The 16,809-nt window shown below is 39.0% G+C and overlaps 1 protein-coding gene across 5 annotated transcripts in view; it reads right to left on the bottom strand.

The window, feature by feature from the left end:
* The window catches only part of Gfrl (Glial cell line-derived neurotrophic family receptor-like), a 203,474-nt gene that overhangs the window by 106,565 nt on the left and 80,100 nt on the right, over positions 1-16,809 (bottom strand). For all 5 annotated transcript variants that reach the window (XM_076779397.1, XM_076779401.1, XM_076779402.1 and 2 more), the window contains exons 3-4: positions 2,721-2,891; positions 135-279 (exon numbers count right to left, since the gene is read on the bottom strand). In XM_076779397.1, coding sequence (XP_076635512.1) covers positions 135-279; positions 2,721-2,891 — 316 coding nt within the window. The remainder of the gene's footprint in view (positions 1-134; positions 280-2,720; positions 2,892-16,809) is intronic.

Raw genomic sequence — 16,809 nt, 5'->3', positions numbered from 1 at the left:
GTAGAGTAGGCGGACGTAAATATTGACTTCCAAGAAGGGGGGGAGGGAGGGCTTACCCGGTCGTCGCGAGACGCGAGCGGTGATTTGCCCAAAACTAGAATAAACTATGGTAATGACGCGACGTTTTCGCTCACCGGCTCTCCATCCTGCACTTGCCCTCCCGCGCTTTGCAGTTGCTTTTGAAGTCCTCGAATATCTGGCTGCACGGTTTGCCGCGCAAACAGACGCTCAGCGCGTGGTTGCAGGTCGGCAGGGCGTCGATGGGGTACGAATCCTTGTCTGGAACAGAAAAATTGCTCGGCTCGATTCGAAACCATACCCGCAATTAAGATAATAAGAACGTAAAAAGGATGATCCGACGGGGTATCTCGTATCCGCGAAACGTAGAGGTTTTCATCTGGCCGCGTTGGAGAAATAATTACTGGTTCGTTGGCGCAGGTAAAACTGATGAAAAGCGCGTCTGCGAGGGGCCAATGAAACAAAAACAATAAGAAGACGCCGGTTGCACCGGCGCCGGACTGTAGCAAAAGGAAAAACCAGAAAATAATAAAGGCATTCTGTTATCAAAGGAAGAAAGGCGAGGTCGGTGCGTTAAGAGGCGAGGAAGGTTTTTGCGGATAAAGGGCGTGGTGGGAGGGGAGGTCAGAGAAATTTCCCGTGAATAATTTCAAAGAACCTTCCCGCGAATTACCCGATAATACAAAACGATCGCAATTAAACAGGGCAGACTCTATTCGGGAATGAAAGGGTCCGAGGTGGAACGGAAAAAAAGGGAGTATCGCCTATAGTTTATTTTAAAAATTGAGCAAGAGAGGGGAAACACGCTCTCGAGAACCGTATAAACAAAAGGGTCGATGAGGTAAAGATAATGGCGGTGGGTGGGGGAGCGGAAAAGGATAAGATAAAAAAAGAAGAAAGAAGAAGAGTTTAGCTCGCGGAATCGACAGGCAAGAGGAAAGCCATTCTTTTAGCATCGGAGACGAAAAGAAGGGAGGAACAGAGGAATCGCGAAGCAGACAGAAAAGGGGTGAGTTGGGGGTTGGATCACGGCTGGAACAGCGGACGTGGGTGAAAAGAAGCGCATTGGGAATTATCCGTGAATCGTTCGAAAATGCTCAAAAGGCTCGACGGCCCGAACGAGCGAGCCCTCGGGAAAACGAACAATGGAAATCGTAGGAGAAACCGCAATGGCGCGGAGGTTATAAAAGAGGCTACAGTCAAAGATATCGCGATCCCTTTGTTTTATTCCGCAGCTTTTTACCACCGCCCTCCCCCCCGGAAAGAAACGTCGAATGGCGGCTCGATCAAGTTTCCTTGCGTTCGCGTGTACCCGGATAACTGAAACTGTCGCTCGACTTCAACGAAAGCGGCGTCAAAGACGATTGAATTTCGTTGGAGGGCGTTTGCGACTGGTCTTGAGCGCGTCTAACGTCCACCAGGAGTTAAGGTTAAACAAGAAAGGGAACACTGGGATGTTGGAATGGCGGGATTATTGGAAACGTCCCGGAACGCGTGTTCGAGGCTCGTTAAAAGTTCCCTGGATCGTTGCTGACCGAGATCGAGAGAAGTTTCTACCCCGACACCTGAACGGAATCCCTCGTTACGATCGCGACTCACGATTAAATGCTTGTTGGAGGATCGAATCTAACGTCGATTTTTTTCCGGGGGGGGAAACTAAATCGATCTTAATTGATTTTCGTCGTCACTAACATTCCTTACACACCAAAGTTCTCGGAGGAGAGATTGGTAATTTTAAAATTGTTATTACTGATGTTCGAGGGAAATGGAAGGAAATATTGTACAAGAGAAAATGTTGCTTATGAAAGCTAGTGGGGTAATGTACAAATGTGAGGGTGATTTTATTGTAAATAATCACTTTCAATATATGATTTTGAGATCTATTGTGTAATGGTTCACAAGATGAAAGAGAAGTTTCTTGAGTTTGATGCTCCATAGAAGGGATGTTGACCTAAGGGTAGTTTTAGGCTTCTCGAGGGATGTTCAATTATCTGTCTTTAAATTGAATTTGAGATCCCCATATATGGTGAAATATTTTACAGAATAAAATAGAGACGCCTTGTATACTTTGATGATCCATAAAGGGGATGTTGATCTATTTTTGAGGAAAAATCCATTAGTACAAAAGGAAGAAATATTCAAGGAAAGAGAGAATAAAAATTATTACGTGTAAATAAATTAAATATTTAATCCTGACCTAAATCCTATTTGTTGGGGAGAATACACATTTTCCCAGAGTAAAATAGAAATTTCTCAGGTATTATACAAGGGGAATATTTTATCATTATTTATTTATTAAAGAGAAAATATCATTTATAAAGGTTAGTAAAATAACTACTGTACCCTGCAAGAGTAATTGTAGACCCCTCAATTCTACAATAATAGTATAAATATTTAATTCAAATCCTGTATGTCGAAAAGAATACACATTTTCCTCAAAATAAAATAGAAACTCCTCAGATGTTTCGATACGCGAAGAATTTCATGCTTAAATTCTACAAGAATAGTTCAATTGTATAAATAAATTGAACATGTAAACTCCAAATCTTGTGTGCCCTAAAAATCCACATTTTCCCAGAACAAAATCGGGATTCCCCGGATGTTTTGATAGCACGGAAAAATTTTTGTACCGGGGACAGTAAAGTAGCTATCTTGCAGAGTACTTGGGTAAAATAAAACGATCCCTATGCTCGGAAACTTACCCTTCTTTAAGACGTAGATGCAGGGATGGTCGAAGAGGAAGTTCTGGAAGCTGTTGCAATCCGGATCTACATGCGGCTCTCTGCAGAGGCACGTTGGTCGAAAGAAGGGGAAGGCTTGCAGAGTGTGCAGGGCTGCCTGACACTTTGTCACTGTCACCGTCGAACAAGCCACTGGGAACAGTTAAATTATTATTAAACGATCGTCGATAACAGTTTCTTTCGCGGCGGTACAAATTCCCGGGAAAATTCGAAAGAGATAAAAATAAATTCGTGCATCGCGATTTACTCGCTGTTCCACCTATTCCGGATTACAATTTCAACGAGCAATAATCGCTGCAAAACGCGTCTGTAATTCGTGGCAGTGAAGACCGCAAACATCGAGAAATACGTAGTCCGCGAAGATTATCGTTGCAAGAATGGAATGCTCACACCGCAGGGAGCAATGGCGTCCCATAGTAGCGAAAACCGACGATAACACTTGGGGTAACAACGAAGATTCCGTAAGCGTACGAGCGTATAGTTTCGACTGGCCGTGACGCAAACAAGGTGACAACGGTGTTTACGTTCCCCGGGGAATTTCCAATGAAAAAAGGTTGAACGACTCTCGACGTTATCTACGACACCTGGCCAGCTGAATTCTAACGAAATTTTAACCAACGAGAGCGACAAAGACAGAGAAAATTAACCTTAAATACATTTCGATCGAATCAGACGGCAAGAAAGATATTCGCATATTCTTAAATATGTATATATGCAACGCTTGGCGAGCCAGAAATTCTTACGCAATTCTAACGAACTAACAAGGGGATACAGAAAGAATATTGTAGGTTATAGTACGTATCTAGCATGAAGAAACCCTTTCTTCGGAACGAACTTTCGTCTTCGAGACATTTTTAATCAAACTTTAGCACACACGTGGTAAATGAATCGCTCAAACTTACCTCACAGAACGAAATTGTAGGTTAGCTGGCAGAGCGATCGACAACGAAGCATTTGGTAGCTGATACGAATCACCACAGAGTTCTATCTTCTTCTCTTATTGTTCAGAAACGTAAAACTATGTTTTATTTATCATCCACTGTAGTATTCTCTCCGATTCGCTGGATTTATTAACCAAAATCGACACTTTTACTGGAACGACGCTCTCACTCGCTTCGTGGCGACGCACATCTAACCTAACCCCAACCTTACCGGTTCGCGCGAGCGAGTAACGCGTGTGGCGCCAAATTTGAATCAGTCGCAGAGCGTCTCTACAGTGACGTAAATATAAAGACAAAGAATCCTCAAATACAAAATACAAAATACTGTAGTAAGTATAACAGTAAAATAGTATTACATGTTGCATATATTTCTCCATATTAATCGTTAGCAAGTGAACTCTGTATTAGCATTAGTAAATTCTGTATTAAATGAATAAGGATAGTGTTATATGTTGCATATATTTATCTATATTAATTATTAGTAAGTAAATCCTGTATTAATACAGAATCTATTAATGCTAATACAGAGTTTAATTGCTAATGATTGATATAGAGATATGTATGCAACGTACAACACTATTTTACTGTTATTAGCATTGGTAAATTCTGTATTAAATGATTAAATGATTGATACAGAATTTACTTGCTTTACTTCTGTATTGAATAATCATTAATCAGTTAATACAGAGTTTAATTGCTAATGATTGATATAGGGAAATGTATGCAACGTATAACACTATTTTACTGTTATTAGTATTGGTAAATTCTGTATTAAATGATTAAATGATTGATACAGAATTTACTTGCTTTACTTCTGTATTAAATAATCATTAATCAGTTAATACAGAGTTTACTTGTTAATAATACAGAATTTACTAATGCTAATAACAGTAAAATATTGTTATATGTTGCATATATTTCTCCATATTAATCGTTAGCAAGTGAATTCTGTATTAGTATTAGTAAATTCTGTATTAAATGAGTAAGGATAGTGTTATATGTTGCATATATTTCTCTATATTAATTATTAGTAAGTAAACCATGTATTAATACAGAATCTACGGAGTTTAATTGCCAATGATGAATACAGAGAAATATATGCAACATATAACATTATTTTACTGTTATTAGCTTTAGTAAATACTGTATTATTAGCAAGTAAACTCTGTATTAACCGATTAATACAGAATTTACTAATGTTAATACAGAGTTTAATTGCCAATGATTAATATAGAGAAATATATGCAACATATAACACTATTTTACTGTTATTAGCATTAGTAAATTCTGTATTAAATGATTAAATGATTAATACACAATGTACTAATGCTAATACAGAGTTTACTTGCTTTACTTCTGTATTAAATAATTAATACAGAATTTACTAATATTAATACAGAGTTTACTTGCTAATAATTAATATAGAGAAATATATACAATATATAATAGTACATTAATGCTGTACTCGCTACAATTCTTTGTATTACAAATTTAAGGGTTTCTTCTTGCCTTAACATTTATGTCATGCATACATAATAAATAAAATATACTTTAACATTTTATAATTTAAAATTAAAAGAGAGAAAGCTACCAAAAGCTTAGTGTCTAGTCGTTCCACCCACAACTTGTTCTGTAAAGTTAAATAACTCTTTCACTATACATGTTCCAAATTTTAAATAAAAATATCCCAAAACCGTCCATTCTAAAGAAACATAGAGGTTTTTGATGCTATCGTTTCAAGAACAATTTCCAGAGCTGCAAGCCCCCCTTGCAAAGCTAGGAGGAGACAGAAGACGAATTTAAAATAAAGTTTGACCTATCCTCAAATATATATAAATTAAATATAGCAAATAATATTTTCGTCGCCTGTAACACCTGGTGAACGAAATTCTTCGCGCAGTTTCTCGGGAATAAATGTTTTTTAGGTGTCCTCCGACGCTCAGGGAAAAATAAAATAAATTTTACTCGAACACTTTGGCGATGCCCATGAGTTAGGATGGACCATTAGCTGGTTCCAGAGCCCCCCCAATCGATGGGAAACGGGTGGCTGCCGGAGCAGCAGGGTTACAACTTTTCCCAGGGAGCCGTTGGAAAGATGGCAAACGAAGAGTCAGTGCTCTATCTTAAATTAAACATTAACTTCTGCCTGCCAGAGTGTTTTACTTTTCGCTTTGTAGCTTGAACTCGTTCGTACGATCTTTTCTCTTTCTCCTTTCTTCGCGCCAGCCAGCCCCGGAGCACTCTTTATTTCCTCGTCGACGGGAACCTCCTGGAAATTAGGTCGCGACCGACTCGTCCGGACGCGGTTAACGTCGTTCCCATTGGTTCGCGGCGCTGTCGAGCGTTTGCAAAAATTCACGCCATTTTTCGAATTAATGTTTAATAACCATAACCGACCGCGAAAATTTATACGACTCGGGGACGTAAATTACGGATTATTGGGACGACAGACCACCCCCTACGGAAACTTTGCTCGTCATTTTTCGATCTGATATTCGACGACATCTGGATTCGTTATATCGTCCGCTGGAGGCTGCAGCTACTCTCGGTTATTACGAAACTTACGGTGTCTTGGAATAGTAATTAAGGCGGCCCGCGATCTCATTCTTTCCCCCGAACGACGCTGTACTAATTAATCTACGTACAGAAGGGGGGAGGGGAATCTCGAAAAAAAAAGAGCTGAAACTGTGTTTTAACGAGGAAATACTTCAACTCCGAAAATCGTAACTTCCCCACTGCTCGGGATTATAATTAAAAAAACTGGATATCGGAAATATCGATTACGATATCAATACCCGGGTTTTCAAGGGATGTTTACTGAAACTGCACAATTTGGCGGGGATCGAGACCCACCAAACGAATAAGTGAAAGAGGATGGTATTAAAAGATCGATCGAAGACAAAGGATGTTGTTTCGAGGCTCTCTCGACGGTTACAATACACGGTGTTGCACAAAACCGAGGATCTAGCGGATGCAGTTGCAGTTGCAGCTGCAGCAACGCTGATATCGGGCTGGCTATCCCGTTTAATGGTTTCGTGCCGCGCCTATGCTCGCATGGCCACTGCTAGATACCGACTTTCGAGCATGACAGAGAATCCTAGAGAAGGCTGGAGAGAGAACGCGTCAGGAGATCAGCGCGTACATACGTTTGTACAATCGTGCGGTGCCCATCTACATTCTACGAGCTTGGACCACCGACCACTGTCCGAAACACGCGTCTGTATTTCCATTGGAGCTCCCACAGCACTCCCACGCATCCACCGTGAGTCTCTTTTCGAGAATTATTCCTCGCAACAGCTATTGAGAGACCCTTTCAGGAGCCAGAGAAAAAGGAAATTCTTCTGGGTCGATATAACTCTGAAAAACAATGGAAAGCTCGAAGAGACAGTTTTTTAATTAATTTCTATATAAACTCTCTGAACTATGTTTGGAGTAAATATTCAAATTTGTATATGGAGATGCTCTCATATGCGGGAAATGAATTTTTTTAATGCTAGAAATAGCGACAATTGTGGTGTATTTATTTGTACCGGAGATATTAAAACGACAGATGTTTGGGGGAATCTGGTCGATTTTTGTGATAATATTTATTAGAAATAAGTCCAATGATTTATGTTTGTAGTTTTTGGAAACTTCCTTTTCTGCGAATTGTGGACTAAAAATTGCCCGTTTCTTCGATCAAAAGTTTCCTCCGTAACGGATCATTAATCTCGCTAAATGAATGTTCTTTCGTCCTCCGGGGTGAACGACGGTGTCGCGAAAGAAGCACGCGAGTTTTTACAATTTTTATAACCGCGACGGGGAAGAATTTTCATGGGCAGTTTCATTAGAACGGTCGTATTAGGAGCAACAACTCCGATTCGCGTGGAGATCCGCTTTTTGCAACAAATAACGACCCAATTATATCGAGATCGCGACGAGCAATTTTTTAAAAAGACTCGAAACATAAAATCCTTTTCATCACCCGTGGGTTCTTCTTTTCATAATTATCGAAAAGCCTCGATCCGTGTATATTTTTATAATACAGTGTCTCGTTAGCTCGCGAAATGTTTCTTTTTAAAAAAAATTATATACGAGAGCAGGTCATTAAATAACAAAAAATGAGTCCTCCAATTTTCATCTCTGTTCTCCATTTCCCCTTTGACATTTTTCAGTTTTAAACTTTCCACTGAATTTCTACGTCACAGAATAAATAAATAGAATAAACCTGCATTTTATTCTATGCCTTTTAATTCGACTATCGAGAGTAGTAGTAACATGTCCGACTAAAATCATTTTATACTACTTGGAGAATCAATTTTGCTCAATATCGAAGTGTCCATCGTCTTTTTATTAAATCTGTACATATTATCTGTTTGTTTACATTAGGTTTATGCAGCACAATTAAAATAATGGCCAATTTAAGTCGACTATCAACGATATTCATAACATGTCCGACCAAAATCGTCTTGCACTACTTGCAGAATAAATTCTGTTTTATTATTATAATTCTACCATATAAACCTAGGGTAAATAAATGGAGACTTAATATAAATATGATGAATACTTCTATCAATTGTATTTTAAAGCAATATGAATCGAAATTGGTTCTCCAAGTAGTGCAAGTCGATATTGGTCCGACATCTCAAGAATATCGTTGATAGTCCACTTAAATTTGATATTTTACTTAGTGTAAATACGTACAGATTTAATATAAATATAATGAAAGCCTCTAACAATCCTAATTCGAAGCAATAGAAATCAAAATTGGTTCTCCAAGTAGTGCAAGTCGATATTGGTCGGACATCTCAAGAATGTCGTTGATAGTCCACTTAAAATTGATATTGCGTTAACTCTACTCAGTGCAAATACATAGAGATTTCATATAAATATAATAAATACTTCCATCAATCCTGTTTCGAATCAATCTGAATCAAAATTGTATCTGCAAGTAGTGCAACCTGATTTTGGTCAAACATATTACTACTACCCTTGATAATCGAATGAAATCGTGCATTATTTTTGACTTCTATCCCACAAACCCAGTGTAAATACGTACAGAGTGTAAATAGAAGCTTCGCAGAGGGTTGTTTCAACCCCTAAATACAATAAAATTCCTATCTTACGTATTTCTCACATTTTTATCTGCCCCATGGGCGTTTAACGTCCACACCGGAGGGTTAATCGTCTCGTTTTAATTATCAGGATATCTATTAGGAATATCTGGCCGCAAGAAGCGGCTATAGAGCCGATAAAAAGCACAACCCATCGCGGCCAGAGCCGCGGTCGGAGTTATAATTCATCGACGGCGAACAAAAGGAAGCGATTCGAAAAATGGAATGCGAGAAAAAAAAAAATTGTATACGGTACAGCCAAGCGGATAGCTCGTAGTCTACGGACGGATCCGAAGGGACCCTCGTTCTCTCTTTTCCTCTTTTCTACGCGTATTTTGTTTTTTTTTTCACTCTCCGGGGCACACACGCTCCCCGCGTACAGGCAGGGAACACACAAGTATAGAATTTTCTCTTGTACGACGTCTGTCTTCCTCCCACCGAGGCCATTGTGCTCGAGAACTGTGCACGGCGCTTTGCCGTAACAACGTACATTGTATTTTCGAACAATGGGATCCTTCTGCCGCCCCCGTCACCCTTTTCACCCTCTTTGCCACCTTATCGGTCCTTTTTTCCGCGGCAAGACCACACTTCCCGCGCTTATTAATGGCAGCGAGCAGCCGACGCTCTTCGATTCGCGATCCGCGTTATATTCGCGACGCGATCCCCCTCACCCCCCGCCACTCCCGTGAATTATTACCCCATTTCCCTCCGATACCTCGGGATCTTTATTATTCCCGGATTAATCGCCGTCTGTGTTCTCGTCGAATTTTTATTTGAAATACAGAACCTCAACGCAGCGGGAACAGTTATGGCGGATTTATTTCTGTCGAAATTAGTTGGCACGCCAAGAAATATTTAATGCAATGGAGATAGATGTTTCCCGAAAAACTGTGGCGAATTTTTGTAAATGTAGCCGTGTAAATTTTTTATAATTTTCAGTAGAAATTTTAAGGGATATTTATGGTACCTTTTTCTAGGTCATTGGATACTGGAATTAATTATAGTGAATTTATTTGCACCGGGGAAAATAATTGATAATATAGAATGCAATGGAGATAGATGTTTGTTAATTGTTTTATGGAAAACTGTGGTGAATTTTTGTAAATGTAGCCGTGTAAATTTTTTATAATTTTCAGTAGAAATTTTAAGGGATATTTATGGTACCTTTTTCTAGGTCATTGGATACTGGAATTAATTATAGTGAATTTATTTGCACCGGGGAAAATAATTGATAATATAGAATGCAATGGAGATAGATGTTTGTTAATTGTTTTATGGGAAACTGTAGTGAATTTTTGTAAATGTAGCCGTGTAAATTTTTTATAATTTTCAGTAGAAATTTTAAGGGATATTTATGGTACCTTTTTCTGGGTCATTGGATACTGGAATTAATTATAGTGAATTTATTTGCGCCGGGGAAAATAATTGATAATATAGAATGCAATGGAGATAGATGTTTGTTAATTGTTTTATGGAAAACTGTGGTGAATTTTTGTAAATCTCGTTGCGTGACTTTTTTACAATTTTTGTTACTTTAAACAGATATTTATGGTACTTTGATACTGGAAGTCTATCGACAATTACAGTGAATTCTACTTATTTTTACCAGAGAAATTAATAGATCAAGAAATGCATAATGCAATGGAAAATAAAGAAATATTCAAAATCCAGTCAGAGTAAATATTCTACAATTTTTATTAAAAATTACCAATGGGTTATTACAACCACATCCAGCAGTTCTACTGTGAATAATGAATAATATATATAACAAAGATATGCTTGAAACCCCCACAAATAAAATAGAGAAATCAAATCAAACTTTTAATAAAATTTCAACACGTGAAATCATATAAAACATAGAACGACCTTTGTGAGAAATTAAATACAAAAATTTATTTCAGATGCAATTTTCATTTTCCCCCCTCGAACGTCGAATGATCGATTTAATTATTTCCCCGTTGGGGGGGGGGGGGGGGCGTTTGCTTTCGAACGATGAAATTGTAATCGAAGGGAATCACATCCCGATCGCGAGCAACCCGTTTTCTTCCCTCCTGGAACGATTAAAAAGTTACTAAAGAGGGGTGGGTGGGGGGAGGAAACGTGAAAATATAAAAGCGACGGAAGAGAAATGTCCGACGATGTTTCACGGCGATGAAACTTCGGGAACTTTCTTCTTTCTTCGGATTTCATCTGGATCGGGTATCGCGAATCCGGGCGCTTAAAAGTAATGCCTCCCGGTGAACTTCGACCCCGGGAAAATAATTAACCGTTTCATTTCGAAGAAACTCGGGACAGGGAAGCTCTCGAGCAAGCAAATCAATTCCGGGTACCGGTGTCCCGGTTCCCTGCTTATTCTTTCCACCCCTCGAGTCGATTCTAAAAGCTCGCGTTTATTTTAGTTTACCATTTGCCCGCCTATTAACCCCTTGTCGTGGAAATAAAATTATTAGATTTAATTACTCTCTGATGACTATGCAAGAAAAATGTTATTGCATTCAAATTTATATTTTTTTTTTTTGGGGAGGGGGAAATTATTATGCACTTTAATGCAATGGCTGAGTATTTTAGGAATTTATTTCAGCTAGCAAATTTAGTAAAATTGAATAAAATTTGTGCACTCAATTTTGTATAGTTTTTTTTATTTTGTGCTCGTATATTTAAAAATTTAATTCACATAACAAATTTAAATAGAATTGCTAAGAATTGTAATCACCCTGTCCATTTTCATTTATTAAAATCTACCCTGCAGAACTAAGACGTTGATGATCCAGATATATCTAAAATCACGAACACGAATATTATTTCTACACAGATCGAATTCCAAATTTTGATCGACAGTAACATACGAAGTTCTCTTTAGAAGGCTGTATTTCGAGACTTCAGATATTCGAGTTTACGAGCGTTTGAGCCAGATCAGGATAATGCGACGTAATTATAGTAGATCCCCACCCCCATGTACTTGTGGGGCCGCATGATTTATTCATCGATCGTCTGGAGTGGAACGGAATATGTAATCGAGCGAGATGAATTAGTAGGATTCGTCGAAAATAATTGGTAAAAAGGTTGCAAGAATGCTGCTTCGCGGGACTAACGACTGAATCGTTTGCACGTAAATTGATCCAACTCGTTCTCGATATTTCCGTCCATTACAATGTATCTTTAGACGCGTTTAAAAATACCTAACCCAACGACGAAACCTCGATATCGGGAGTACAACTTCGAAAGGCAGTTCCCACGTACAGAATTTCAAGTATATTGGAGCGTTTATTCGCCAGTAATTTATTGGTCGGTCTAAATTGAAATTAATTGACCGTGTCGATCGGCAGTTTCTATTTTCGGTGGGTCCATACTCGCGGCCAAACGGAAATCGTCCAACGACAGGCGCGATAATAAGAGGCAAAGATTCGATTTACTTTAAAATTCAAATGTCAAGTCGACGGTTAAAGGACCCTCGTTCTGCTGAATCATACGTCGGGAACAATGAATAACGGTGGAAGGGAATATTAACCGAGGAGTAGGGGATACTCGAATTCGCTTTGGAATCGCGATCGTTTGAAATCTGCAAGGCAGAAGAGGCTACGAAACGTTTATTTGGATTTATGAATCTGCCTCGACTTCTCTTGCTACCCCCGCCCAATCAGCCCCCTTTCCTTCTCTTTTCGATTCTACAAGCAAAACTCTACCAGTTAAAAGGGATATCGTCGAAATTAATTCTGATTCATGTGACATGTCCGACCAAAATCGTGTTGCACTACCTGGAAGAACAAATCCTAACCCATATCGAAATATCGATCTTTCTTTTATTAAATCTGCATTCATTCACGGCCTTTTTACACTATGTTCACACAGTAGAATTAATGCAATGTCTAATTTAAATGGACTATAGACGATATTCTTACCATGTCCGACCAACATCGTGCTGTACTACTTGGAAAATAAATTCTGACTAGTTCTAATTCTAGCGCATAAACCTAGTCTAAATGAGTACAGATTTGATAGAAATATCATGAATGCTTCCATCAATTCTATTTTGAAGCAATATGAACCAAAATTGTGTCTGCAAGTAGTGCAACCTGATTTTAGTCGGACATATTAGGAATATTGTCTTAAATTCGATATTGCGTTAATTCTATTTAGTGTAAATGAGTACAGATTTGATATAAGTATGATTAATGCCACCATCAATTCTATTTTGAAGCAATATGAATCGAAATTGGTTCTCCAAGTAGTACAAATCGATTTTGGTCGGACATATTAGAAATATTGTTGTAAATTCGATATTGAGTTAATTCTACGTAGTGTAAATGAGTACAGATTTGATATAAATATGGTCAATGCCACCATCAATTCTATTTTGAAGCAATATGAATCGAATTTGGTTCTCCAAGTAGTACAAATCGATTTTGGTCGGACATATTAGAAATATTGTTGTAAATTCGATATTGCGTTAATTCTACTTGATGTAAATGAGTACAGATTTGATATAAACATGATGAATGCTTCCATCAATTCTATTTTGAAGCAATATGAACCGAAATTGGTTCTCCAAGTAGTATAAATCGATTTTGGTCGGACATATTCGAAATATTGTTGTAAATTCGATATTGCGTTAATTCTACTTGATGTAAATGAGTACAAATTTAATATAAATATGTTCAGTGCTTCTCTTAGTACCGGGTGTAGAAAAATCTATCCTAATTAAGGATCTTTTTCACTTTTTTGACTCAGACAAACAGAAATGAAATCATGGAAGTCATATTAGAATACTTTTTCTGTACTGCCACTAATTTTGAGTATTTCTCGTCGCAAAAATTCGTGAATATTACCTAAAGAGTAACAAATACACATACGAAACGTCGATGCAAGAACTTGCATAGCTTCTTTGTAAAAAAATGCCAAAGTGGACATAGAAAAACACGTTTTACAGTAGAAGACCCCCTTTGACTTAGACTTTGACTTAGACTGCCATTAATTTTGACTATTTCTCGTCGCAAAAATTTGTGAATATTACCGAAAGAGTAACAAATACACATACGAAACGTCGATGCAAGAACTTGCATAGCATCTTTGTAAAAAAATACCAAATGGAACACGAAAAAACACGTTCTACAATAGAAGACCCCTTTGACTTAGACTTTGACTTAGACTTTGACTTAGACTGCCACTAATTTTGAGTATTTGTCGTCGCAAAAATTCGTGAATATTACCGAAAGAGTAACAAATACACATACGAAACGTCGATGCAAGAACTTGCGTAGCTTCTTTGTAAAAAAATACCAAATAGAACATAAAAAAACACATTTTACAGTAGAAGACCCCCTTTGAGTTAGACTTTGACTTAGACTGCCACTAATTTTGAGTATTTCTCGTTGCAAAAATTTGTGAATATTACCGAAAGAGTAAGAAATACACATACGAAACGTCGATGCAAGAACTTGCATGGCCTCTTTGTAAAAAAATACCAAAGTAGACATAGAAAAACACGTTTTACAGTAGAAGACCCCCTTTGACTTATACTTTGACTTAGACTTTGACTTAGACTGCCACTAATTTTGACTATTTCTCGTCGCAAAAATTTGTGAATATTACCTAAAGAGTAACAAATACACATACGAAACGTCGATGCAAGAACTTGCATGGCTTCTTTGTAAAAAAATACCAAAGAGAACATAGAAAAAGGCGTTTTACAGTAGAAGACTTTTTTCCTCGATCGGTTTGACGTTCTCTGGGTGACGTAAAATTGTTTTCAGCCTGATTGCTCGGACGATCGGCAAGTCCAAATGATTGTCATAATTAACGTGGACGCGAAATCGTCGGGTTATTTATGCTTCCGGTAAATACCGCGCACAAATCGCGACACACGCGACTGCACAGCCCCGAGGTTTATGTTTCCTGTCCCATATTCGACAGTCTGGTTAAAGGTTAAACCGAGCCCGCGCCCGGGACTCCCCGTGTCATTTGAAATAACGCTTTCATTTGGTCAACAGTTGGCCGAGCGGATGATTGATCGTTCGAGCTGCAGCTAAATTATCGATTACGCCCGGAAGCCGTAAACGAATTTACTTGTAACTACCAACGAAATTGATCCATCAAACGCTAAATAATACTCGATGAACTGTCGTTTTCAATTCCCAAATCGAATACAGTAATTCGCCCATAAGTGGTGCATCATTTTTCGAATTTTCTTCGATCAACTCGTTGGTTCCCGCGTTCTCCAAGTGCGTGGTATCATCTTCACAATTTGGGGACGTCTTGAAATATACTTTAAATCGTTGCAAAAATAAAAAAGGTAGCAATTAGCAAAATGAGGGTTTCGAATGCACAGAAGGAAGAGAATTATTTAATTTTCATTTAGTTGACATCCATCTGGAATTATCGTTCACTTTTCAAAGAAAACGTCTATAAAATCAACCCCATATAAAAAAATTCAGAAAGTCACTAGTAATCAAAATGGAAGCAAAGGATACAGTTATAGCGAGTTTATAAAACGTCTAAGCGCTCGATTTTCAGAATTCCTCGATCCCCATGCTTCCCAAGACTCATACAAGAGCCTTTTGGAGGAACCTGGACCGTTTTTCCAAGCGCTCAACGAACCAAGGCGAGCCCCATTCGTCGACGTAAGTCTCGTTGCGTGTCGATGGGCCTCGTTTCACCGAAGAAAAAAAAGAATCACCCGGTTTCAGGGATTCCCCGGTGCTTCTCGCGCTTCTCGATGCTCGAACCATTTATCTTGGCGTTGTTTAATCGTCGCGCAGAAATTTAACGCGGTTGATTACGCGCACGATCGCGCGCGATTCCGGTACGATATAATCGGGGAGCACGATTACATTTATTGGGTTTAGCGTGAGCCGTAGGGGCAATCAATTTGCTGCTTAAACGTTTATACGGTAAAATGATCCGGAATATACGAGCTCGCGGCCCTTCGTCCCTTGTTATGGCAACCGGCAGACAAACCACCCTTCCGTTAAACCCTCGATCGCTATACCCCGTTCCTGAAGGGGCGAGGGGGCGGAGATTCTAGCGTCGTTGGTTATTATGCGCACGGACGAAAATCACTTTGCGAACGAATGGCGGCGGTATCGTTGCACGAATAACTCGCGGAATAACGACGATGCACGCGACAGACACGACTGATGTTGATTTCCTAAACGATCCCGTTCCAGGGACCTGTAAACGCTCCACGAAACAATTCTTAGTCTTTTCGATCGCGAATCGATAGCGAAATGGGTATCGAGATATCGACTGTGGTCGTTCTGGGCTCCTTTCAGATCTCATTTCCTTCATTCTGATTAACGCTGACTGCCACGTCGACCATATACAGGGTGTTAAGTCACCCCAGCGAAAAATAAGACGAAAATCAAGAATATAAATTTCTTGACTGAGGCTTTGTTAAAAAGTTATCAACAATTAAATTCAAACATTTCAAATCTCTCTGGAAAAATTATATTTAGTTACAGGGGTCGATTATAAGCATTTTTGGTGAATAAACATGCCCCCGAAATCCTACGCACTTTCGAGAAAAAAATTTTTTCATCCCTTAAAATTTCGTTTTTTTAATTATTTTACAATATTTCAAATTGAACTCCACCACGCATTACTCGTTTCGAATTGAATCGTGCGCGTTTTCGATCTATTCTACAAACTATTACATTTAAATAGAAGCATAAGAGAGCCTGGAAGTCCCACTTTGATGGGCCAGTAACGATAGAAACGGGTAATGGCCGTCTCGTTGTCGCGTTATCGTGCTCGAAAAGGGTTGCTAACAAATCGAGCATCGCTTTCAGCGGCGTGTTCGGCCATTGGGGACGACAGAAAGGATTCAGTTTTCATTTTCCGGCGTCCAAAGTGAAATTTCGCGTGCCTTTGGAGTTTCCCCGAGGTTGTGCGCCTGACAGCAGGCGGTGGAGCGGGGTTGTCCAGAGAATCGTTCGAAATAGGATACGCGGGGGCGTGTGTTGCACCGCCCAGGGGGTGTTTGGGGCCTCGCGGACACTTTTAAACCCTCTCGAACGTAAC

Source organism: Colletes latitarsis, chromosome 12 (assembly GCF_051014445.1).
Source record: "Colletes latitarsis isolate SP2378_abdomen chromosome 12, iyColLati1, whole genome shotgun sequence".
NCBI lineage: Eukaryota > Metazoa > Arthropoda > Insecta > Hymenoptera > Colletidae > Colletes > Colletes latitarsis.
This window is presented reverse-complemented; position numbering and strand designations above follow the sequence as displayed.